This window comes from Etheostoma spectabile, chromosome 10 (assembly GCF_008692095.1).
Source record: "Etheostoma spectabile isolate EspeVRDwgs_2016 chromosome 10, UIUC_Espe_1.0, whole genome shotgun sequence".
Taxonomy (NCBI): Eukaryota; Metazoa; Chordata; class Actinopteri; order Perciformes; family Percidae; genus Etheostoma; species Etheostoma spectabile.
Genome location: NC_045742.1, coordinates 8235469 through 8260888, shown reverse-complemented (window position 1 = coordinate 8260888; position 25420 = coordinate 8235469). Strand labels below are relative to the sequence as shown.

The following is a 25420-nucleotide window of genomic DNA, read 5'->3' as shown; positions in this document are numbered from 1 at the left end:
GACAGCCCCTCAGGATGTAATAAATACAGAAAATACGGAGAAATTCCAGCATAAAAATGAAATGGGCAAATAAAACATTTTTTTTTGTTTTTATAAATACACAGATGTAATAGAACCTCGAAATTGTGAAATAATTCAGTGGGCTACTTTACTCATATGATTTTGTTAATAATGTCTTCAGAGCTTTATTTAACTGCAGTAGATTCTCTCATCATTAGACACAAACGCTGCTCTACTCCCTCATATTTCCATTTAGGATTTAACAATAAACTCAGCCGCCTCCAGATGTCAGTATCTTAGTCCAAGCTATTTCAAAATGTCTGTAGCAAACATATCTTGGAATGCACCAGGTTTCAAAACAATTTTAATCATCTAGAAGTGTGCAATACAATATCAAACCAAAAACTATGAATATTCATTTACATGTATTGTGCATTATATGACATTGTAAGATTATGTAATGTTGCATCACTCTGGTAGCTATTAAGGCATCTTCCAAATAAGGCAAACTTGAATTGCAAATACTATTTTTGTTTTTATATTGTTTAACCATAATTTATTCAGGGAATAAAAGCCCCTGCTTTACATTCATCCAGGTCAATAATCATATATGTTGCAGGTCAGCTCAACTTTGCCGACTACTCAGTGGCTGCTCAGTGACTAATTGGCTGGTAGCTAGGTAGGAAGACTTCATTTAGTTGATTTGCTCTTTGTGACAATAAAGGCTTATTTCTTTATGCCCCATTTAGGCAGGCAATTTGGTTGTTCTGCCTGTTATTGGTACTGCAGGAAGTTCCTTAGCCTGACGGGCAGGGGCAGGTTGGAAAGAAGATGGAGTCTGTCACGGTCAACGCAGTTCCTGATGCACTGACGACACAGCTGGCTCAGCAGCCGTGGTGTAGCTATGAAAAGGAGACAATAAAACACTAGGCTATGTAAACCCGCTCCATATGTAAAAACTGTTCCATATAAAAACAATTGACTTCAGTTAGACAGCATTTTCTGAACTGGCATGCTACAAGCTCCTAAAAGGAAAGTTGGACAATTTGTATATCTGTTGATGGAGTTGTTTAAACGCAGACATAAATAGAGCAAGTTAGACAGAATACATGCAAACATACAGTAGGTCTGCAGTGGCTTACAAAAACAAGTGTTCTTGTACCTTCATATAGCAGTAGGAAACCCTCTGTTAGACTGCTGGGTGGAGCCACATCTACAGGTCTCTGAAGCTCTCTGTTCCTGGCATTAATGTCTGCACCAAAGTCCAGCAATAGCTTCACTACAGCTGTGCAGTCTTTTTCCGCAGCTGCATGTAAGGGTGAATCCATGGATTTGCCTTTCTGTACATTTGCACCTAGTATGGAGGACAACTTCAGTTCAGACAGAAAAGCTTTATCGTCAGATATGTCCGATATATGTTCATTGTAACCAACGAGTTACTTTGTATAGGTATATATATATATAGGTATATAGCAGTATTGGCATACAAAGCTAGAAAATGTGATCCGTCAGCTGTGGGCTACATATGACTGCAGTGGTGCTCCTTAATCATATTGCATCATGCGATATGTCTGCATTAGTGAGGCTAGTATTAAAAACTGACAGACTAACAGGTCCCACTGGTGTTCACCATTGCTTTGATGACTTACATAACTGACAAAAAATTGGCTGTTTCGAAATGCTGCAATAACGTTGTTCATCAGGAAAAAGTACACACACCAACATAAGGCCAAAACAATGGTTTTATGAACGGCTAACCTCAAATAATATTGCTCTTTGTCAGTTCTGAATGCTTTTAAAGAGGCTTTTTAAAATCCAGTGTGCATGCGTGCCTGTGTGTCAGTGTGTGAATGTTCATACAGGATGTGTGCCTGTCTGTTTGGAGATGTAAAGATCCACACTGTGCTACGAGCTAACCTTCCCTCAGGAGTTTCCTGGCACACTCCAGCTCCTGGCAGACACACGCTGTATATAGCGCTGTGCCCAGGTGAGGAATGGCCATGTCCACATCTGCCCCCCAAGTCACCAGAGCCTCCACACAACCGTAATGACCTGGAAGTAATGGAGCATGAAGACAGTACTCAGTAAGTGACAGTGCGAGATAATTCTCCAAGCTGTCTGCTCGGGTTATGTTTTAAAGCCGTTTTTCACGGTTCAGGTTCGTTATAGAAAGTGGTTTGTAGCACAGCAAAGGACACACATACAGGTTGAAAGACATGATTTAGTGTAAGCTGTAATAAGTAGAGTTGGAATCATATATTGGTTAATTTTATATATTAACAGAGATTGAGTGGTCATGTTGTAATATTATTTATTAATTATTACAATATTAGCAGCAAACACAGATTCATTGATTAGCATTGGTTAATCGCCTTAAACTTTAACTTGTGACAGCTAACTCCCAAACAACAAAACTATCTGATATTAGTAGGTGCATTTTGTCATAATACCAAATACTTTGTCATAATATACCTTTGCATGTAGCTTCGTGGATTGGTGATGGATGGTATGCAAGGCTTTGGGGTTTTGCTCCATTTTCCAAAAGAATTTCTGTGCATGCCACACTCCCCACTGTACAGGCGATGAACAAAGGGGTGACTCCATCAATTGTAAAAGCATTGACCTGTAAACACATTTTCTTAAATAGTTATTTTTAGGCCTTGTTTAGCCACGCAAGTAGACTAATGGCAACAGCCGGAGGGAAAAGTTGAAGGGTAACAACAACTTAATAGTTCTACAGCGCCGGCTGAAGAAGAGCGGCATTGCTCATTTGTCACTTCCACCCAGATGTTCCCTGCCATGGAAGCAACATTTAAGGAAGATACGTGACTTACATTTGCTCCTGCATCAATGAGAGCTCTGGCACAAGCGACGTGGTCTCCATCACAGGCCTCATGAAGGGGAGTCACATGGTCTATAGTCCGAACATTAACACTGTGACCCTGGAAACAGAATCATACAGCCACATATGCTTAGATGTTCATTGGTGCAAAAAGCAATACATGACCTTTGTCAGCCTCTATTGGCAAACACCAGGAATGGCAAGAACTTTTGAATCTCATGTTTTTTTTTATAAAACAGACACATCCTCTTTAGTTATAGTTGTCAGTAATTGACAAACTATACTATACAGTCACATCTGAACAATAGAGATTAATGAGTTTATTAATTAAAGTGCAGATCCAATACAGGTCTGGTAAAGAGCTCATAAGTCAGCATGCAAAATAATGTCATGATGTCACTGCTGTGTCATGAGTTTGTCTGAGTTAAGAGCAAGGCATCGTTGGCTTTGTAGCTAAAAAAAATACTCTCCTGTTGCACACTTCTCAATCTGTGAGCAGCTGGAAATGCAAGTGGGAGAGGATATTCTCTCCGTTTTACATGTATTAGTGTTTGGCATTAATCAACAACTGATACTGAATATAATGGCTGTGTAATACTGTATATTATGATTATTCTGTGCTGTATGTACTAACTCAAATATGTTTTAGTGATGTATTGTCTAAGGTGGCAAATCATATGGTAAGCTTACAGTTTTTCACCTGGCATTTACATAAAACACAAGATTTATTAATAATGTCCAGATGTTAACTGTTGACATGCCATGTTTTGCAGATATTTAGCCACTTGCTTATTGTAACGTACAACCTGTGCAACAGCAGACTTGCAAACAACCAATAACGGCCAAGAGGCAGCTTTGGCTTCGACAACCTCAGCAATAATGTCATGCCCCTATTAAATTTTATAACCCATACAAGAGACAAGTCTTCTCATCACCTTTTAAAGCCTTCACTTGACTAGGAATGCCAACGCTTGTGTTAAAACTAATGGAGGTGGAGATGGACAAATTCAATTAAACATCTGTGTTGGAAGGTACCATTTAGCTAATTACCTGTATCCCATATAACACTCATGACTTATTACTTTTATCCAAACCTCTGTTTCTTTAACCTCTAAACCAGGAGTCTACAAAGGCATTGGTGCAATTGTAATTGCAAGAGGGAGAGTGCCAACAGACCCAGTGTGTACAGATGAGTGGATGCATGTAACTCTAGCAGGAGAGTGTGTTTTCCTCACCTGTGAAATAAGGCTTTTCAGAGCCAGGAGGCGGCCCTGACTCGCAGCATCGTGGAGGGGTGAGCGGTCCGCCCAGGACCCTGCAGTGAGAATAAGAATTTAGTTCTTTCTTCTATTTCCATTTATTATTATTAGGCTGATACTCTTATACAGAGCCATTTACAGTATTTGTAGCAGACCAATCCTCTAATCCTATAGTAATGACACATGAAGACATTAGTCGGAATTTCTACCATACACTGTGGACACAAATATTCTATCTTCTCTGGAGTAATAATGACAGAGAAGTAGTGGTACATACAGTATGTTTGACTTTGAAACTTGCAGATTTGGTTGTAAAATACACTGTTAAATGAATATAGTGAAAGATAAAAATCAAGCAGTATGTACCAGTGGGATTTTCTTTATGAAATTATTTAGCTTCAGTGCTTCAACAGTTCTTATGCAGTAAACCAAGGACATTAACTCTCCTTCACATGAGACATTAACATAAACTTGAGAAATTGGCTGTGGACGTTTGATGTAATTTTGGCACGAAGATTTCATTAAGCACACCTGAGTCAATGTCCAGAATAACAGCCGATGCATTCCACACACGTTATCATCATTCTCACCCTCCACCATTTTAATCCTATTTTATAGATAATAATCAATCTAATGCTTTCTATTAAATTCAAGCTCTTTTTTATTCATGCAGCCTTTATTCCTTGACTGACATTATACAAGTATAAAAGACCCAGCTACAGACATCAAACAGCTTTGGAAGACCATATCTACAGGACCGTGACTAATACCTTCATCTTAGCTAATTAGTATTCGATGAAGTGGGTCCACTTTAAATTAAACCTCCCCTTGAATGATAGATACAGATTATGTTGTCGTTGTCTCCCTCTTCCCCCAGAATGTGCCTAGCCAGCCCGTCCCTGACAATATTGAGCGTTGTGTTGGTTGCTGTCTGAGTGTGAAAAGGGTGCACTGCATAGCTGGAAATGGAAACTAGGACAGGGTGGGGGTGGGGGTTTGGTATCGTAACTGTGTTCTATTAATACATTAGAGAAAATGAGCTGACCAGCCTACAGTGTCTTTGTTTAATATTTAATGTACAGTTCAGATTTATAAGTAGCTATTGAGCTGATGAAAGAAAAGTAGACTATTATTCATAGAGTTTGTATTAATGTGATTACAATGAATGGCTCTTACACTCATTGGATTAGCAATGCAGCATTTATAGCTCATTTGTAAACACGGAAATTGTGACTGTGAGCGGGGAATACTACAACTTGATTTTAAAGTAAATTTATATTCCACCTATAACCTTATATTCCTGAGGTCAAACATGTGACTTAGTATATAGTATAAACAAAGTTGTATTGTTATTACAATTTACACCAATTGTGCCTTTAGGACACTAATACTTATGCTAAGAATTAGGCAGTTTTTGGAACAAGGAAACCACCTTAAACAACCCTTTTAAGGTTTTTTTTTCACACAGAGTACTCACTGTGTTGACCATATTCATAGAACTCAGCTGATATCCTGGCAGCCTCTTTACGGTTTCCACGGATAATGTAGAAGTATGTCAGCAAGTTAAGAGAAATCTTAATAAGGAGTTTAAAGCAGAACAGTGCCAAGATGCTGAGGTAAACATTGGACAACCGGGCCGCGAAGGACTTGGTGGGGAGTTCCTCTGTTGGGTCTGACATTTCCCCCTGACCCGTTACAGAGGGACTTTGGTTATGATGAACTCAGGATCAGATGACACTCCAAAAAGCATGAGTAACCTACTTTTCTCCCACTGTACTGACTGGTTGGCTGGTAAAAAAAAAAAAGCCCTGCAGCTGCTACTGTGCCTGAGAGTACCTACTGGTGTGTGTGTGTGTGTGTGTGTGTGTGTGTGTGTGTGTGTGTGTGTGTGCGTGTGTGTAAGTTATACACATTAAGTTGTACACACAGTGGAACCTGTTAGCTTTTTAGCATACGCTTTAATGATAATGGTTTAATACTAATGGTGGTATTTATTCTGGATAAATGGGATTAAATGTTTTTAATAAATATTTGCATTAATTTCAAATCACGGCAGTGTTTAATTCAGGATAGATTATATAAAAATATAAAATAATGTTATCTGTGCATGCATTTTAACACATAACAGTAATTAATTCTGAATGAATTAGAATTACGTTTTATTGAACATCTGCAATCTTTTCAAATCATTTTTTGCACACATTTTAACTTATTATAGTAGTGTGTTCTATCTGAATGACATGTAAAACATATAAACAAACTACACATGTAACTTCCGAATTTATATAAATTACGTCATTTTCTTTTTAATGTTGGGTAACTAATTTACAGATCAATGTTTTTTAAAAATAACATTAAATGGGTTTTTGACTGTCTATGTATTGCCTTCTACTTTGTTTTCTGTTTCCAAGGAAGCGCGTCTTGGTCGCTGCGCATGCGCTTTAGATTATACCTCACCTGTTTCCGTCAACAACGCGGTTCTATTTACTTCCCTTCTTAATCAATGACTGGTTGTTTTTAACCGACATTTCTTCGTCAAATGAGGGGCGGCCATCCGTATTTAGTTGTTATAGCGTGTGTTTTAACACTCGTCTTTCCTCTGTGTTGTGAAAATTTGAGCTCGGGTGAGACTCGGACGAAGTTGAATGGCTCTGCAGTTGATTTCAACTCGTTCAAAGAGCAGTTTCACCGCATGTATGAGGTCAACAGCGAGGAATTTAACCGTCGTCAACTTTATTTTCAGGTAGGAGATACGAGGGAAAACAAAGCTGCTTAGAGAAACTCTTTTAAAACTCCTCACTTTTTACTTTTAGCAGAGTTCAGAAAAATTGACGGTAGTTAAGGTTAGGATAGCCGATTGGTCAGGGGATAGGACCTGAACAAATCGGGTTACGTTACTTTGCGTAAGCACGGACGCCTGGCCAATAGTAGTGTGTGAATGCTATTAAAGGGCGGGTCTGTATTTTATTTCGTAGAAAACGTTTTGCAAATGATGTGTTAATTGTAGATTAATATGCAATAAGTGACGACAGACATAGTACAGTTAGTAATAACAATACTCCATTACGTCCTCGGTTAAGTCCTGCAATTCAAAATTGCACCTAAGTGTACAGAGGTGGGCAAATGCAGCCTACTACAGGCAACATGTTGTGCAACTGTGACAGTGGCCAGCATTGACTAGTGCAATGATTGACACTCGTGGCCACTGTTCAGAAAAAGTTTCATTTTTTGTTTTAAAAGGAAATGTTGTGTGCACTAAAAGTTACTGCATTCAGAATCAGAGTGCTGTATTAGTACTTAGTTACCTGTTTATTAGGTAGCCTACAGCTTAGTAAAACTACAGCAGTTTACTATAACAGTCATGAAATACATTTAGTTTTAGACCATTAGTTTTTGCCAGGTGTACCTAAAAACAATTGGAGTATTATTATTGAAGCATTACAATTTTAGCAGCATGTTACTGCTGCAGCTGGTTGAGGTGGAACTAATTAATTTATCTAGATTAACTACTAGATGTCAGATAAATGTAGTGGAGTAAAATGTACAATATTTTCTTCTGAAATGAACTGTGGGAGTGTTAGCAAAAAAGGAAATGCAGTACTTCCTTCCTTTCCACCAGTGGTTAGTGATGACAAACTAATATGAAGATAACTTATGTGATGTATTTCAGACACACTCATGTTGTATTGTCAAGAAAATAAAAGTTTTTATTTGTTTTCTCCTTCACTCAATCTGCCATGTGTGTACTTGCAGAATGCCACAGAGCGTTATGCATACCTAAACTCATTCTCCACAACACCACTGTCTGCTAAATATGGCATCAACCGGTTCTCTGACCTCTCACAGAAGGAATTCAGAGGTAGGCTTTGAATGTCAGGTGACATGTATTTATTTATTTTTTTATTATTTTGTACCTGTATTAAGCATCTTACTCCCTGGATGACTGGGCTGAATGCACTGTCATTGTTTACATGCATCTTGGTATCCAGCAATGACTTTGAACTGTATCTGTAATCTACAGATCTCTACCTGCGAGCACACACTGACAGAGCTCCTCTCTTCTCTGGACTAAAGACAGGGGGGCTCCCAGCCAAATTTGATTGGAGGGACAAAGCAGTGGTGGCACCGGTCCAAAACCAAGAAGCAGTAAGGTCTACATAGAAAAATGATAGATAGTCTGTAAAGGTAGCAATGTACTGTAGGTACAGGGACACAGTTAGGTTATCTTCAAAGTAGTCTATATGGACGACGTTTCATCTCCGGCATTGTTCAGATGCAACCGCAAATTCTGCCGGATGTCCATTACCTTCCTCTTTTTTTGTTTTGGCATTTTAAAATCCGGTGGATTTCTGAGGACTATGGTTAACTGCTCCTCAGATCTCTACATGGTAGATCCAGACAGATAGCAGTAGATAGCAATGTAATTCTATTCATTTGTTTTATCTTACATGTTTTGGTTTAATTAAGGAAACTTAAATTGGACATTTTCATTTATTCTGCTTTAGTTGTAGAATAATGTGTTGCATAAAGCTTTATTTTGTAATAATATTTAATATTTACTTAATATTTTGTTTTTAAATTGTCAAAGAATTGCTATCTGTCCAATCTGAGTTTTCTGTTGCACATCTAAAACCACCTTTTAACGTACACGTCCCGCCAAAACAAGTTCTTTCCAGAAGCTATTTTGCAGAGGCACTGTGGCTCCGCCCGGCGCTTAGCACCACCCAATACAATTGTGATTAGTTTAAAGAAATGCCAATAAACCAGAGCACGTTTTTCTCCCATCCTAGAATGCTGTGGGGACTAGCCAGACCCTTTTTGTAGCGCTGTGTCGGAAGGTCTGGCAATGCAAAACTGTTCAAAGAAATATATATATATTTTTTAATCAGATTATTTTGTCATTAACAAAGAAAGCAATTAGATGATATAACAAAAAGGTGGGCAATAGACAACTAAATATGTACAAGGGCACTCATAATAGATGATAGAAATGACACCATCAAAAGGGTTATGTTGGTCTATGGGAGGTGTTTTCCTTGCTTTTCAGTTCTAGACATAAGGTTTGATGATTACCAGTGAGACCAGAGCCTCAGCTGTAGAGGTGAATATCCATTGATTTAAGATGCCCTTCAGGCATGTTTTAAGACATAAACGTACTTTGCTCTAAATGCTACCTTGTGCGTGATATGGTTTTTCCTCAAACCACTTTATTAACCTTGTTAAATAATCCTTTTTTTAGAGTTTCTTTTTTGGGGCTTTTCTTCCCTTTATTTTAGAGTTATAATTAATAGACAGGAAAGGTGGGAGAGAGATGGGGGATGACACGCAGCAAAGGGCCGCAGGTTGGACCCGAACCCGGGCTGCACTGCAGATGTGGCGCACGCTCTTACTGAGTGAGCTAAAGGTCACCCCTTGAATGACCCTTTTTAAAGTGACATCTACTCCTCCCTCAGAAAAAAATCCAGCATCTATAAATAAGCAAATATTGTATATTTCAAGTGTTTGACTACTGGACATGATGATGTCTGCTTAACTGAAAAGTCCATTTTAGGTCCGTGTGTACGAGAGGCTTTAAGATTTCACATCAAACAATATGATTTGCTTCCAAACCTGTTGTGATATCACAAATTCATGATCGGGCATGCACATCTCAAGCACTTAAGGTGAGCACAAAGAAACTTTCCCCCTTTCCCCCCGGTAGCAAAATCAATTGTAAACTACCTTTTAGTGTCAAAATCAGCACATGCATCATTCTGCACAGTGAAGGTCAAAGATCCAAGTGGAGTGACAACAAACAATGTTATTTTATTGTAGGGGCACTTTAATAATGTTCAACGGACAAACAAGGCCATTAAGTGTGAGTTTAAGGGGGATGAAGCTGTTGCTTGTCCTGGCTGAAGGTTCACTTTCTGCTCCATGTGTCCTTTATCTCTTTAATTTGTTGTTTTGTGCTGTCTAGGATGATATTTTCAAGGTGCAACTGTTGTCCTGAGGGAAAAACATAGCCCATACAGCAAACAGCCTACACTATCATGTATATGTTGTTCTCTTAAATTCAGGTAAGGCTTACCACCCTAGGGAGAGCCTGTACGTGGCCACTCACCTACTGTACTATTCTGCTCCGTGCAGTTTTTCTGCACAGACTTTCTTTTTCTCTGGTTCTATCTATGGACCTGCCTGGTCTGAGTTTCGGATAAATATAAGAATAGGCCGAAAAGAAAATGCAGTACCATGGATAAAGACACAAAATATCAAGCCACTCGCAACTCATACATTTGTCTTGATTCAGTTTCCCCTTATCTTGATTCTACTTTTTATGACACCAGTGCATTTTATTGCTTTAAAGGAGGTAGCAGATGTTCCTTAAATTTTGTATACAAAGCGCACACTTATTTCAAGTCCCAGCAATAATGACGGATTTTGGTTTCAGTATTGATTTTAAGCCATTGAACCATAATGAGCAACAAAATATTGGATTTTTACACAGAGAGCTCAGGTTTTCATCACAAAGGATGTGAACTGAGCATAGGCTGTTTGGGGAATGAGATCGCCTGTGCAAATGCTATACAGGAAAAGATGAGGCCTCTTACATAATTAAATGCTGTATGTTTTCATTTAAGAAATTACTGGTTTCAGAAAAGAAGTGTAATTCAGACAAGATTTGGAATATAAGAGCAACTTTTGTCAAAATATCATAAATGATCCTCAGCCTTTAAAGATTAACATCCGCTGAGGTGTGGGGTGGCAGTAGCTCTGTCAGTAGGGAGTTGGGTTGGAAACCAGAAGGTTGCTGGTCAGGTCCACATTCGGATCAAAGTATGGTGGGCACTGCCAAGGTGCTCTTGAACAAGGCACCGAGCCCCCAACTGCTCTGGGCACGTTTCCATGAGCAGCCCCCTCACTTAGATAGTGCATGTATGGGTACTGAGTATGTGTGTGTAATTCAGGCCTGTGTGTAATGTGTGTAATAACAACAGAGTGAAAACATTGTAATTTCCCCTTGCAGGATTAATAAAGTATAAAAAAAGAAAAAAAAGAAATGAAGATATCCCTCAGGACATCGTATACCGTCAGTAGATGGCAGCAGAAAACAAACAGTTCACTCAGACTGGTCAGATCAGCTCACCTCATCAACATGTACAACATCCACACTCACTGTAGATTCCTGTCTTTAAAAATAAATAGATAATAACTTTCAGGATTTGAATCTGAATAATATTGAAAACTTAAAAAACAACAACTTTAAAAACTTTATTGAAAACTGTGATTTACCCTCCAAACCCCATTTGAACTTGTATCTAAAAAATGTGTTAGTCTGATGTTACTATTTAAAAAAAAAAGAAGAAGATGAATTACAGCATTGATTTGGACAGCAGATATGGCAGAGACCATCCTTCAACATAAAGTCTTTATCCTGTGTTCTTAAGCAAAACACTTACCTCTGTGTGAATGGGGTAATAGCAAAATGACAATTTCCCCTGGGTAGCATAATATATGATTGGTTTGCTTGGATAAGTTTGGTTCCGAAACCTTTTTTGTAGTTTTGTTTTTCCTGATTACTATGAATTTAATTTTACAGTGTGGGAGTTGTTGGGCATTTAGTGTGGTCGGTGCCACACAATCCGTCCATGCTATAGGAGGCTCGCAGCTGGAGCAACTCAGTGTGCAGCAGGTTCTGGACTGCTCCTTCCAAAACAAAGGCTGTAATGGAGGCTCCCAAGTCCAGGCCTTGAATTGGTTAAAGCAAGTAAGTTGATGTTTAAATTTTATAATTTCAAGCCTTTCCTATATATTTTCAGGTCTTCAATAGATGCTTCCTAAATTGTTACAGTGAGTACAAAGATCAAATAAACTCTCAATACTTCAAGCACACAAGAAGTGGAAGGACTCCTTGTTATGTGCTCCCAAAGTGACTTGAGGAAGAGGAAACCTGTGGGATGATAGGCACATTTTGCTTTAGCTAAAAATCAGGTAATATTGTCATGTAATTTAATTAGAGAGATATGTAGAGGCGGTTAGCAAAACAAGATTGCTGTCTCTAGTCAGCCATAAATTAGGAAACTGCCTGTGCCAGGATCTGTCATAAACAAGATGAATGGGAATTTAGTATTCAGAAAACACACTCACCGAGATAAACTATTTTCTTTCTAGACCCGAGTGAAACTGGTGCCTCAGTCAGAGTATCCCTACAAGGCCAAGACAGGAATCTGCCATTTCTTCGCTCAGTCACATGATGGTGTTGCTGTGAAGAACTTTACTGCACATGACTTTAGGTACAATACCAATTTTTTTTGCAAGTTGCCTTCAAGCAATAAAGGCTAACAATTAACAGTGCTTTATTTGGTTAAAATCACAGTTGATTTTGATGTGGTTTACACAAAGTACCAAGATCAAAGGAGGGGGGGGGGAGTGGAAACCACTGTGACAGACCACAGTGTTTACTGTTTCAACACAGACATGGATTGCTCATTAGCACTGCAGTTCTTTAATCGAGCCACAGTGACCTAAAGCTTAAGGCTACCTCGAGTTAAAGTGACTCAGATCTTTATTTAATAATGAACATGATTATGACTCACAATCTTGTGTCTGTAACGCCTATTATTAGTTTTTTTAGATGTGGTTCTATGATATGGCCATGGTTCTGTAACAGAGTTGGGGAATTTTTCATTTTTAGTTAACAGAGTTTCAAAGATTGTTACAGTTGCTGATGTAATATAACAATTTCTTGACTCCTTTTTAATAAAAACATTTTTTTCCTTACATACAAATTATATTGGATATAGCTTATTATTTATAACAATTGGAAATGTATTTTTTGTAATGATTCCTAACCTGAACCATTAAAGTACAGCAAAGTTAAGATGTTTATAGATCATAATGTAAAGTTTGAAAAGACCTCACCTCACCATGAATAAAGTGTAAAAGGGTTTTATTCAATTTTGGCTCAGACCTACAGTAGACTCCATGAACCTTATGTCATGAACCTGGCAGGGGAGGGCATCACAGCTATTCGTTACTGGGAATGATCTGCTGGAAGGACAAGATGGGGTACCACAGGGCGCCTGCATATGTGCAAAAAAGAGACTGGGGGGGAAAATACCAATGTTGTGAATGGAAATGAGTAATGAGTGTTCAGATGCAAAATGTTGCATATAGGACCAGTGAAACATTGAGTTTAGGAGTATACAGTAACAGTATAGTTAAAATAATAATGCCACAATATAATCCCAGGGTAGGCCTGCTCGATTTTGGAGAAAATATGAATCACAATTGTCTAGCTTAGAATTGATATGATTCTCTGCCATGATTTTTTTTCTCACATATTGTAATGTTTATTGACATAAACATGAACCATGACAAAAAAACAATTTGGCAGTAGCAAACATAGATTTATTTTGACACCTGTAGCACATTGCTCATCACCACAAGCCTGTAAACATAGAGGCTTCAACGAAGAGAAGGGAGTGCACTGCAGCGCTTGGGAGCGCTTTAAGACCTATTTTTTACACTCTGTTTAAAACTTACAGAAGGAAGTAGTAGCGTTTGAGATGCAGTCAGCTTGTAAAATTAAATGAGAGTCAAATTCATTTAAAAACTAAATCGTGATTAGAGTGAATCGAGATTGCATTTTATAACGATTAATCGTGCAGGCCTATCCTTGGGCCAGGCTTGCTGCCTGAAGACTGAATTATTCCACTTTTCTTCGTCAGTGGTCAAGAGGAGGCAATGATGGGTCAGCTGGTGGAGCGAGGTCCCTTGGCTGCTATTGTGGATGCTGTCAGCTGGCAGGATTACCTGGGTGGAATCATCCAGCACCACTGCTCCAGCCAAAGGTCTAACCATGCTGTCCTGGTTGTTGGATACAACACTATTGGTAAATGCTGTCACTACGCTGGCATGAGAATGAATCATAATTCAATAAAGACAACTGGGCTTTTATATTTTACTAGTTAACATTGACCTTTTTAGGTCAAGAAAGTTTCACAACCACGATGGCCTGTGAAAGCAATTTAAAGTTGCACTAGACAAGATTTCTGTGTAAAATAAAATGTCATAATTGCAAATTGCTGCTGCAACAGATCAGACTGCAACAGATGTCTGATCCTCCCTAATTAATTGCTAAAACAAAATGAGAAAGAGAGAAATAAATATTTTAACAAGCTGTTTAGTTTTTATTATTGAAAAAAACTATTACTTTCTCATATCAAGTGAAATATCTGTTGTACGTTTCCAGTGAAAATGAAGTTTTATTTTTTGATTTTGTCGATGTTGTAGTGACATGCCTTACTCAGTCTTGTTAAAAGATATCACCACTAATTTCCAGAATATCACTAAAGATGTAAAAATGTACTTATATCGCTGGTTAAATAGTTCTGTAGATTTAAGAAAAAAAGGATAATTAAAAGCAGGATATACAAGTCAATGTTTTGAAAACATGTTTGATGGATTTACAGTGTGTTGATTTGAAATAGTTTGTCCTTTGGTACTCTTTGGTACACGGTAATCAATGAATAGCTGGGTTGCCGAACACGAGTCGTATGTCCACCATGTTGCGTTGCAAGAATTCAAGGTATTAAAGTTTAGATCATTCAGGCAGTTACCTTAAGCCTTGTGTCTGAAGAGAGATGTTTTAACGTTTGTGAATTCAAAGATACAAGAGATCTTGTTTTGACAGCAGTTGTCAGAACATTATCACAGCTATCTCACTATTTGTATTTTGACTTCACACACATCAGTAATTTATTTTTCTTACCATGAATTATTTCACACCCACCTGTGTTTTGCGGGTATGTCACAAGGATATGAGTGATTATAAAACTGTCTAAAGGGGTTGCCGCAGCAGTACTGCTGTACACACACTGAGTGCTCCTTAACCCTGTAAATAATTCAATCTTGAAATACATGTTGTCTGTTTTAGGGAATGTTCCATACTGGATTGTGCAAAACTCTTGGGGAACCACATGGGGTAATGAGGGTTATGTTTATATAAAAATCGGTGGAAACGTTTGTGGTAAGTATGATCTTTGCCTCTTGTCATTTTCTGTTTATATATCCTTTTAGTTTGATGTCTGTATGTTGCTGTGCCAACTATCCCTTTAGGGACTAATAACACATCCTTCTTTTTTCTCTTCCCAGGTATTGCAGATTCTGTGGCTGCAGTTTTCCTTTGATGTGTGTGTGTGTGTGTGTCACATTCAATGCCTATATATATACTGTGTGTATATATATATATATATATATATACACAGTATATATATATATATATACACAGTATATATATATATATATATATATATATATATATATATATATATATATATACTAATAATAGGAATAAATGCACTGTACAAAAATATCGTATTAAATATAAATAAGATATAGAAATAAGATAGATAAGTGTTTTGGCTGATATGGTTCATACATTTATCTATACAGAGATCAATCACTGCATAAATACATTACAATTAATGTTATACCATAAAGCATACTATACAAAACATTACACAACTATATTATTAACATTATGTACAAATGCATTATGTTGCAAATTGTTCTATTGTAGATGTTGACATTGTTGATACAGATGTTTATTATAATATTTTGCACACCTGCTTGCACCTAAGACACATCCCAATAGTTTAAAAATGATTCCCTCTCTGACACATTTCCCATGCTGGCATGAAAAATAATGCGTTTGTAAAAAACCATCATAGCCACCGGTTTGATCACTGCTCTCACTGATCCATTCGCTTTCAGGTCAGTCACAGGGAATTTACATAATTGCATTGAGAAAAAAAAGAACATCACAGCAAATTTTATCACAGAGCCATCTGCTATACTTTGTCACCGGTTAAGATTAGAAATTAGAGTAAAATAGTCTAATTTGGGCATTTGAATTTTTCAGGGCCCGTCACAAGATTCTGATCTATAAACCTTGGTGCTGCAGTCTGATGTAAATAATGAGCTAGTAATTGGCTGTTCGATTCTTTTGTTAACATCATCTTAGGTTACTTGGCGTGCTTTTAGTGTCACAATAAGATGAAAAATACATTGTCTTTTTTTCTTCTTTTTTTTTTTTTTACATTTCACAATCCAAATAATAAAATTCTTTAAATCTCAACCAATAATACCATCATGGTATCAAGTGTCTCTCCCTAATGGATATTTTGGTGGTTTAAGATTGTCAACTATGTCAAATGACTCCTCCCTGTGCCATGCTTCACTCCAACATATTTTTTCAATGATAAAAAAACAAACACATAGAGATGTTCCAAAAATGGCATCTTCCTGAGTTTTAAGAGTTTTCTTCATCATCCTACTGTACCCACCTGGTACTAAAACCTGCAACGCATCTACTGTTTTGAGGTAAATTACAGTGAAAAAGTAAGCCTGGACAGACAACTGAGATTTGATCCCCCTAGTCAGAGTCTTCACTGCTGCAGTAGGAGCTGTCGCAGCATTCGGCCATGTAGAGGAACGTATGAATGTTGGGATTTAGCTTGGGCACCCAGTGGCGAGGCACGAGGAACGTTGCCAGATTGAACAGATCCACAAACACTTTGTAGCGGTCACTAAAGGGAAAGAACATTATTTATTAAATATTTAATTTATGTACTCAAAGTATAATATGCGTCTGTTACAAATTGAACTCAAAGGATCGTTTGTTCATGTGAGGAAGAAGTGACCATATGACTGGTTCATTAAAATAAGAACAGAGTAGCAGTGTCTTGTCCTCATCTAAATTAATTCTGAAGTCTTTAAGAATTCCTTGAAATGATCACAAACACATTCCTTGCCACCACCACGTAATGCGCTGGGCATTACATGGTGGTGGCATGGAATGTGTGAAAATTCCGTGTGGCCACCATGGAGATTGTGTCCTGTGTGTCACGATTCCTAAATCCAACCTTCCTGTTTTTCTTTTCCTAAACCCAACCCATCCTCTGTATACGGCCGTCCCGTTTCTCTTTTCCTAAACGCAACCTGTTGTTGTCCCGCATACCCACAACCTTTTCCTTAACTTAAGAGGTCGTCTTCATTTTACGGAATTATTCCGTGGCCCCATCACAGACTTTTCTGTGATTCTGTGAAACTGCCACAGATTTTGACTTAAGGGGCCGTGGTCATTTCACGGAATTGGGTGGGATCAGGTTGGTTTAAAATATGTGTTGTGAATTATAATACATAACACATAACCTATAATACATTTATTCTATATACCACTTTAAAAGGTACTCAAAGGCACTGTACAAAGTAGTAAAGATAACAATAGCAAGATCAGTATAAAAACAATAACTAGAGATACAATGTTTGAATGTTACATTCCATTCTGTGAAGTCTCAAGAAAATTGTTTTCATCCTTTAATTTGTATCGTAAATTGCATTACTGGTTTTATAGTTTTTTTATCTATGTTGTCAAACCCTGTAGGCCACTGCACGTTACTGAATGAATGTATTGATTGTTAGAAAAGACGTAAGCTATAGCACATCCTTGTGTGACTCATTTAACCTTTAAAACATTGTGAACTGAACCCTGCTTTGTGACACTCTGTGATTTCGCCACTGCTTTCATAATCAACTCACGGGTCAAACCAGGAGATGATCGGATTGTTTCACAACAAGATGTGCAGGGTAAAGAGTTTAATCTGTAGGGTAGAGTTTATAGCTTACAATACCTGACAGTAGATCTCAGGTAGTGGTAGCCAGATGAACCCCCTGTGCCGGCTTTGCTGCCAATCATACGATGCACCATGCATACATGATTGTCTAAAAAACAAAAGTCAGAAATATGCTCTGTCATATGAGCAATGGTTTGGCCCTGCATGTGAGCTGCATTTCATTTGAGCTGTAAATAGTTTAGACATATGTGTGACAGGAGAGTAAAATATGTATTTCATGGGAAAAGGTTGTTGGATTGATCAGCAGGCGAAGAGGATGTTATAGGAATCTTCGGCCTCTGAGGTCCTGACCTAACTTTGGCTCTGTAAACTCCGTTGTTAGTCCAGCTCTGCCCTTGGGCGAAATATGAAAGCATTGGTTTCTAGTAGACATGCTATTTATTTTTTCTCCCTGCACCTTTTTCTGTTCTGCACTGGTGAGTAGGGCTGTGTACCTAATGCAATACTTTTTTAGGCATCGACCAAATTGCCTCTAAAGCATCAAGTATTGAAAAATGCCTCGTCATTCAATAGCCAATTTGAACACTTAAGGAGTAAGTCTCATCAGTGTCAGTGAGCCAATAAGCATGCAGCATGCTTCTACCGAGCTCTAATGACATTTGTAATTGGCTTTACGTCATAGAGGCACGCAGGAAAAACTGTACGTTACGCACAGAGATGGGGCTCACATAGTTGGAGTAGAAAAAAAAATAAAAATTGTGCCATAATGTGGAATTTTGTAATTTCTTTTCCTTTTATAAAATTAGTATCGAAAAAAAGTATCTGTTAGGAACCAATATGAAAGTCACGGCATTAGTATTGGTATGGCATGGTATGCTTAAATGATACCCAGCCCTACTGGTGAGCATGTGCTACAGTAACTTACATCGCCATTTTGTCATGAGGGTGTCAATATCCATGAGAGATGTGAGCAGCTGGAAAGGAACCTGGAACCTTGGCTCTTCCCTAAAAGGAAAAAAAGAAGATTTTAATATTTGCCGTATTTGATTTATTTAGGTATAAGTATAAGCATGAAAATGTTTCTGGGTGGTGTTCATAGAAGTTGTTAAAACTAGTCTGCTCACTTTCCTTAACTTTAACCCACCATGCAGTTACTGACACTGCTAATTGTGTAGTATTAATGAGTCTATTGTCTCATTGTGTCTCTGAATAATTAAAGGCAAAGGAGCCCCGTAAAAACCACCATACCTGTAGAAGTTGATCATCAAGGCACCTTGGAGAGCCTTGTAAGAGAGGCGCCTCTCACCTGGTCAGGAAAAACAAAAATTAGCCTACAGTACTTTGAACGTAAAACTAAGTATCTTTAATCGTGTGGTTTTGACATTCAGTGCATTATGACAATTAATGAATCCATTTTTTTTTGTAGAAAGCACTCACCTTTGCTAAGGAGATGGTCATGACGCTTTTCATCAAAGAGAGAAGTAAACAGCTCTTTCTGTTTGACCAGTTCAGCCATCAACTCTTCCTTGTCCTCAGAATCTTCCATTTTCTTAAATAAAAATAAAAATAAAGGAACCCGTAAATAAAAGTACACTATCTGTCAGTCATCGGTGTGTGCTCCAGGGAGAGCAAGGAAAGTTTGTTCTGAGAACTGGAGTCATCATTTACCTCAATTTTCTCCTTTTCCAGATTCAGCCCATGAAAAATATTGATTTCCAGCCTTTCCCAGAAATTGAATCCATCCACCTCCAAGCCAGGAGTTCTCTCCAGCCACTCCTGAGAAGAAGAGCCAAGGTTGTTTTTGTTATCACACTCATACCCGGGTCAGCAGCAGATGGGCTTACCCAGAGCAAGATACAACAAACAGTGTTGAAAAGATATACAGAGATATACGGTCAAATTAAATGGTGCCCTCTTTAACTAACTCCGTTTAAAAACCGCTGACCAACTGCAAGTGTTTGCCAGTTGAAAGAGACGTACCTCGACTAGTTTTAAAAGTGTTGGCTCCTGTTCAGTGGCAAGAAGCATCTCACTCTCATGACCCTTGAAGTTGTCCCTGTAATGGCGTCTGTTGTATGGAACCCTCAGGTTGTCCGGAACCCCGATTTTGTTCTCCAAGATCCGAAACTGAAGACTTTGAAATCCAGAGGCTGGAGCCAGGTATTCCCTACACACACAAGCACACACAAGTAAGCAAATATGCACACAGCACAGACAGAGTGTCACTATTTTAACTTTCATGAGTGCATCTTTTACTTTTTTTTAGAAGTAGAAAAGGCCAGAAGTTATTTATGTGCTTACCTGAAGTCAAAAAAGTCCAAGGCTGTCATTGTTTCCAAAACCGCAAACTGGTCGACCAACAGCTTAAAGATCATCACAATCCTATGGATGCGATTGTTGACTTTCAGCATGTTGCGTTCATCTCTGACCTACAATTAAAAATAAAAATATTCATTTTTTTATTAACCTAGTTTTTTCATGGCTCAAAACTACTCAAACTTTAATTTAGATCATCAACCGGAATGATGCACATTTCTTGTTTTTTCCTGACTGAATTCCAAAGGAAGAATGACTGAATAAGACAATTCTCATCTGAGTATTTTGTACTTTTCAATTTACTCAAATTATTTCTACTTTGTGATTTCATATTTTGAGCAGTGCTCCATCTTCAACGCTGACAGTTCACATCTAAAAGATTTTAATTTATTGGTAAAAAAAAAAATGTTCTCCACTCCAGAATCGTATCAAACACATGGCTTGAAAACTAAATAAGTTTCTATATATAATTCATGAAGAAAACACACATAATGACAAATCGTTTGTAAGATGATTTCACCCCAGAAGTTTAACTTACATGTCCACTGATGAAAATATGTCGCACTGAATCAAGTTCAAACAAAATCTGTTTGAACCACAGTTCATATGCTGAAATAAAAGACAAAAAGTGTAAACATCATAAAGATATTAGTAGAATATGACAAGCTGAACATGTCTGTAAGCAAGAATGGCTACTTACACTACAAAAAAAAAACATGTTAATTTGAGGAAGTTACTCTCTTGTATTCAGCCTTATAATGTAAATGCAAAATTGATTCTTGGTTTAAAACCAATTTTATATTTTCAGGAGAGACATTTATAAAATAAAAAATAAACTCATGAGATTTAGAGAGTTACATTTTTTCAAGTGAAACTGCATTGTAAACAAGTTAAATTCTATTAAACAAAAAAAAATCCAACATTACCAATTTATAAATAAATAAATGACTAAATACAAGATTAAAAAAACTAATTTGTTCTGTGAGACAAGTAAAAAAAAAAGTCTAGTTTACCTTGATGGGTGACAATGAAGAGGTGCTCATCGTGGATTTTATTGCCCTTTACTTCACTCTGCAACACCTGGGCTGAGACGATTTTGTCGAGCTGAGAGTTGAAAAGAAATTAAGCACTCAAATTAAGAGCACACATTTGAAAACAAATCCAAATTCGATAGGTTATGATTGGTGGTGTTTTCTTTACCTGTAGGTAGTCCCCATAGATGATTCCTCCTTTACTGGCCTTGTTTACACCTGCCTGAGAGGCATCCTCATCTTCCTCTGTTTTGGGAGGCTTGTTTTTGAATAACCTGCGGTGCAAAGAGTGAAGAGGTTTTGTTACTTGATGTTTTCACCATCAGCAGGATTAGCAATGAATTGTTAGAGGGCTGCATGTAATGGAATTTGAAGAAAATGAAACAGTGTGAATCAGCAATCCTTTAGAGCCCTATTTTAGCTGCAATGACAAATTGAACATACAAATGCCTCTTCTCAAAGTACGGACATCCACTCATGACTTCAGTTGCAGCACAGACGTGTTCTTCTTCCTCGAATAATATTAACTAAAATTGTCTGCAATGGGATGCTTTTTAAAGACGCATCCCATCCAATCACTCTTGAGGATACAGACACCATCCGGCCCGCCTCTGTTTGCCCCAGGACCACCTTCTGGACTTTGTTTGACTTGCTATAAGAACAGCACAAGACCTTTTTTCAAATAAAAAAATGAAAAACAACAGATACTAAATACATATTACTTTTATTCAAATAATCCAATATGTTCTTCATAAGAAGATTTCAAATGTGTTATTATTGCTCTTGACCTTTTATACGCTGAATAAATATTGTATTCAGGAAACGTCTCTGCACATTGCTGTTTCGGTGACAGTTTATCTTCAATGTTTACTCTCCAGGGTTTGCTGTTTATAGCTGCGTGTGTTGTCTCTTATGGTAAAGTTATGTAAGCCTCAGACCTGGAGGTATGTGCATTTATTTGCATCTCCGGTTTGAAGTCCTGGATGGCAAAACTGATATGCACGTCCATTCCATGACTTTTATTTTTATTTTGCCATGAAAGTTAAACAAGTTGCTAAACAATAAATTTAATTTTAAAAAAGAACTATCCTTGAAAAAACCTTTTTAAAGATGTATAGCGCGTGTTTTGAACCACAACCAATCAATAGTTTTTACCAGTAATAAAAACACATGCTTAATTTATTTATACTGTAAGCTGATGCTCAGAAGAAAATGTTAAATTTACTTTTTATTTCATTAATTTCTTTGACAGGGAATATGCATGTTGGCATTGTTACATTTAAAGTGCAACTGATGCAGTGTGTATGTCTTCTAATTATAATTAACATACCTTTTAACCTGGATAACCTATGTTAAAATTAACTATGTTGATATTATATATAGAATGTCTAACCATGAACCACAAATACCACCATAAATTCCTACATTAGATGTCTGGGAATCATTGAGGCCCCGCTGTCGGTCATTGGACTCATCTGTAAATATTTGCAAATGGTTAATATTTTATTTTCTTGGTGAACATCATTGCAGATAGTGTGGTTCTAACGCCATTTCTCAGTGGTGTTTTGGAGTGCTTACATAATGTTCAAGAACATACACTGAGCTGTGTGTGCGTGCGTGCGTGTGTGCGTGCGTGCGTGTGTACGTGCCTGCATGTGTGCATGGTGTTCCTGTGAATTGGACAAATCAGATACACAGTAAATACCTTTAGAACCAGAGATAAGCTGAAAAAGTAATGTGTAATGTTCTTTCATAATTGGCCACATCAACACAACACAACACAACACACTGTCAATCGCAACAAGCAATTTTTTTTTAACAACAGTTAGCCCAGTTTCATCAATGTAAGAATTAGAAGCCTCAATCTATTCTCTCTAAATCTCTATAAGATCATTAGCGCCCTTGTTTTGTTTTACCCACACTCTTTGTAGACTTCTCAGTAAAGTCCCAACAGCCTGTGCAACTGTCCTCAGAAGATCAGAGGGATGATAACAAGCAGCTATTTCTGAATTGGGACACGGTACAAGCCCAGCAATATGAGGCTGCAGCCTGAACAAGAAAAGCAAAAGCAGCCCCAGAATGCTTTGTTCTTGTTCCTTTTTAGCGGGGATGAATGGAATGCAAGTGAGAGAGGCTGAACAGAGGATGAGGTGCTTGAGACAAGATGAGACCATCAGTGTAAATCTTTGCAGCTCTAAGAAACCTGTCTATCCCACTGATAGGACGCACCACGTGTCATTACGCATTTTCTCCAAGGCCTGAGTGAGTCACTGATTAAAAGATAGCCGGGATGTGGCTTGTTTTTGCCTCACTGCCATGTAAAATTCCCAATGAAAGTTGCACTGTTTTCGTCTCTATGTGCCCTTTGTACTAGAACTCAGTTGTACTGTGTTTGCCAAATGTCAGCCCTGCTGTCGGCAACCTTCATCTCCAAACTGTATGTGTTATCTATATAATCAAAGAAAAAGAAAAAAATATATAACACTATCACTGGTTGTAGATTATGTTTACACTAAGAGGCGAGGTAATTAAAGTATGTAAAACATAATTAAATTACATGGCTCTTACATCATTTGAACACGAAATGTAACCTTTACAGCTTTCATCATTTTTAGGAGGTTGCGCTTGGAATTACAAGGAAAGTATAATTAAGTAAAACAAAACTGATTTGATTGGATAAAAGGCAATTAGCCAAAGATGTTATGTTTGGTCTAAACTATATTGTAGACCAACCATTATTTTTATATTATGTAAATATTATAAAACCATTACAGTGACTTGTGCAATAGTAAACTAACTACCAACACTATTGTCTAAAGATACTACATAGTTCTGTATTTGTTCAAAGCGATGTCACACGTGTTTTAGGCTACAACCTTTGTTGCCACATACAGCAAACATCTCCTCACTATCCGCTAGCTGTCTGTCCCCTGAACACAAAAACCTGGTCTCTGTAGACAGGCCAAGCTCCGCAAACGCCAACAGAAACAAACTGCACCAACATAAACAGAGTTTCAGCCAATAACCGACAAGAAGGATTTGTGGGTTGGGGTTGGGTGGGGGGGCAGGGGACGGGAAGAAGAGGAGAGACGGGCGAGCAGGCTAGCCTCCGTTTTGTTTGACAATACTTTGAACGTCAACGAGCACCTTTAATATGATAATGTTGTAATAACTTGATGTCAAAGTGAGTGGCAACGTCTCTTCGTTTGTAGATGATTACCGTATCAGAATGCGTTTTTATATCTGACGATCATCTAATAACAGTTTAGGTTATGTCAAGATCAGCAGATGGTGACCACAAGCAAATAGAGATGACGTCGAAGGTAAGAGCAAAGCTTATGTCCAGATCAGATGAAATGATGATTCTGTGACCATAAGAAAGACATCATGTCTGAATTCTGTAGTTCAATCATAGCCCCTAGTTTGTTTCTGACTTTTGGCGCATGTATGTGCAGAAATCTCCAGATGCACACAGAGATATTTTTTTCACCTTTCCAGTAAATTGGTTTGTTTAATTGGCAGAATGTAACAGCATAATTACAAGGTCATGAGTGCAGGTGCCCTATTCATTGTAGTAGTTTTAATTGATTTTGTTAATACTGTGTCAGTTTCACATTTATGTGTGATACCTTTGGAGATGCAATCAGCTACACAAAAGCCTACACTTTTATTTTATTTACTAGAAACTCACTGGAGAGCTCAATCTGTTGACTATTTCATGTGTTCATTATTTTCTAATCAGCTTGGTTGATGCACTAGACTGCACATTTTTAATGTCACCTCAATGAGCGCTGAATGACTACTGTAAACTCAACTTCACTGTGAGTAACTGTAGCTTTCCTTACACTCAGCTCAACATCATGTGATTGTAACTGTGACAAAATTAACTTCCTTGATAAATGCAAGCTGTATGACATCAAAGCCAAGCATCAAATATGACGTGTAACCTCAGTTTTGTGGTGTTTGATTGTGACTCCAGATAGGGACATGTAGACTTAATCATTTGTTTGGCAGTGGGATTCCATATGGCTACGTTTGTGTTACGTGCGTAAAATGAGGCTCAATTGAATTATGAAACATGCTTCATTTTTTTTCCATCGCTCTGATCTGGTTATTGCGTGATGCTTTCAGGTCTTTGATGTTCTTGCAAAGTCGTGCCATCTCTTTTATACAAGCCTTTGAAGTCGGTCTAGTTGCACTGCGTAAGGATATGCCGCAATGTTTCTTTGGCAGTGCCCAGACAGTGAAACTGCAGCAGTACTGCGGTTCATCTCAAAATTAGTGAAATAGCTATTCTATTTGATGTCTCTTTAAATTAACTTAGAGTATCCAAAAGTGACTTTTTGGTCTCTG

The 25420-nt window shown here is 37.8% G+C and overlaps 3 protein-coding genes across 4 annotated transcripts; 1 reads left to right on the top strand and 2 right to left on the bottom strand.

The window, feature by feature from the left end:
• Positions 1 to 346: 346 nt before the first annotated feature.
• Positions 347 to 5970, bottom strand: asb5a (ankyrin repeat and SOCS box containing 5a). The gene is made up of 7 exons (XM_032527578.1): positions 5579 to 5970; positions 4078 to 4157; positions 2835 to 2942; positions 2473 to 2623; positions 1918 to 2052; positions 1163 to 1354; positions 347 to 902 (listed from the first exon to the last, which is right to left on the bottom strand). The coding sequence occupies exons 1-7, from the start codon at positions 5778 to 5780 to the stop codon at positions 775 to 777; spliced, it is 996 nt and encodes a 331-aa protein (XP_032383469.1). The 5' UTR covers positions 5781 to 5970; the 3' UTR covers positions 347 to 774.
• Positions 5971 to 6499: 529 nt separating this feature from the next.
• Positions 6500 to 22687, top strand: ctso (cathepsin O). 2 transcript variants are annotated; one of them, XR_004333758.1, is made up of 8 exons: positions 6500 to 6844; positions 7855 to 7960; positions 8123 to 8247; positions 11681 to 11848; positions 12253 to 12374; positions 13812 to 13975; positions 15020 to 15289; positions 22671 to 22687. XR_004333758.1 is itself a non-coding variant. In XM_032527573.1 (8 exons), exons 1-8 carry the CDS (start codon positions 6641 to 6643, stop codon positions 15270 to 15272), a joined length of 1017 nt encoding a protein of 338 aa, XP_032383464.1. In that variant the 5' UTR covers positions 6500 to 6640; the 3' UTR covers positions 15273 to 15289. The 2 variants fall into 2 exon arrangements, 1 of the variants encoding a protein (XP_032383464.1); XM_032527573.1 differs by lacking the exon at positions 22671 to 22687 and having other exon boundaries at positions 15020 to 15112; positions 15238 to 15289.
• Positions 16078 to 21657, bottom strand: tdo2a (tryptophan 2,3-dioxygenase a). The gene is made up of 12 exons (XM_032527570.1): positions 21512 to 21657; positions 21237 to 21342; positions 21050 to 21140; positions 20575 to 20645; positions 20022 to 20149; positions 19701 to 19887; positions 19389 to 19496; positions 19158 to 19269; positions 18969 to 19026; positions 18646 to 18725; positions 17778 to 17868; positions 16078 to 16673 (listed from the first exon to the last, which is right to left on the bottom strand). The coding sequence occupies exons 1-12, from the start codon at positions 21544 to 21546 to the stop codon at positions 16520 to 16522; spliced, it is 1221 nt and encodes a 406-aa protein (XP_032383461.1). The 5' UTR covers positions 21547 to 21657; the 3' UTR covers positions 16078 to 16519.
• Positions 22688 to 25420: the final 2733 nt, after the last annotated feature.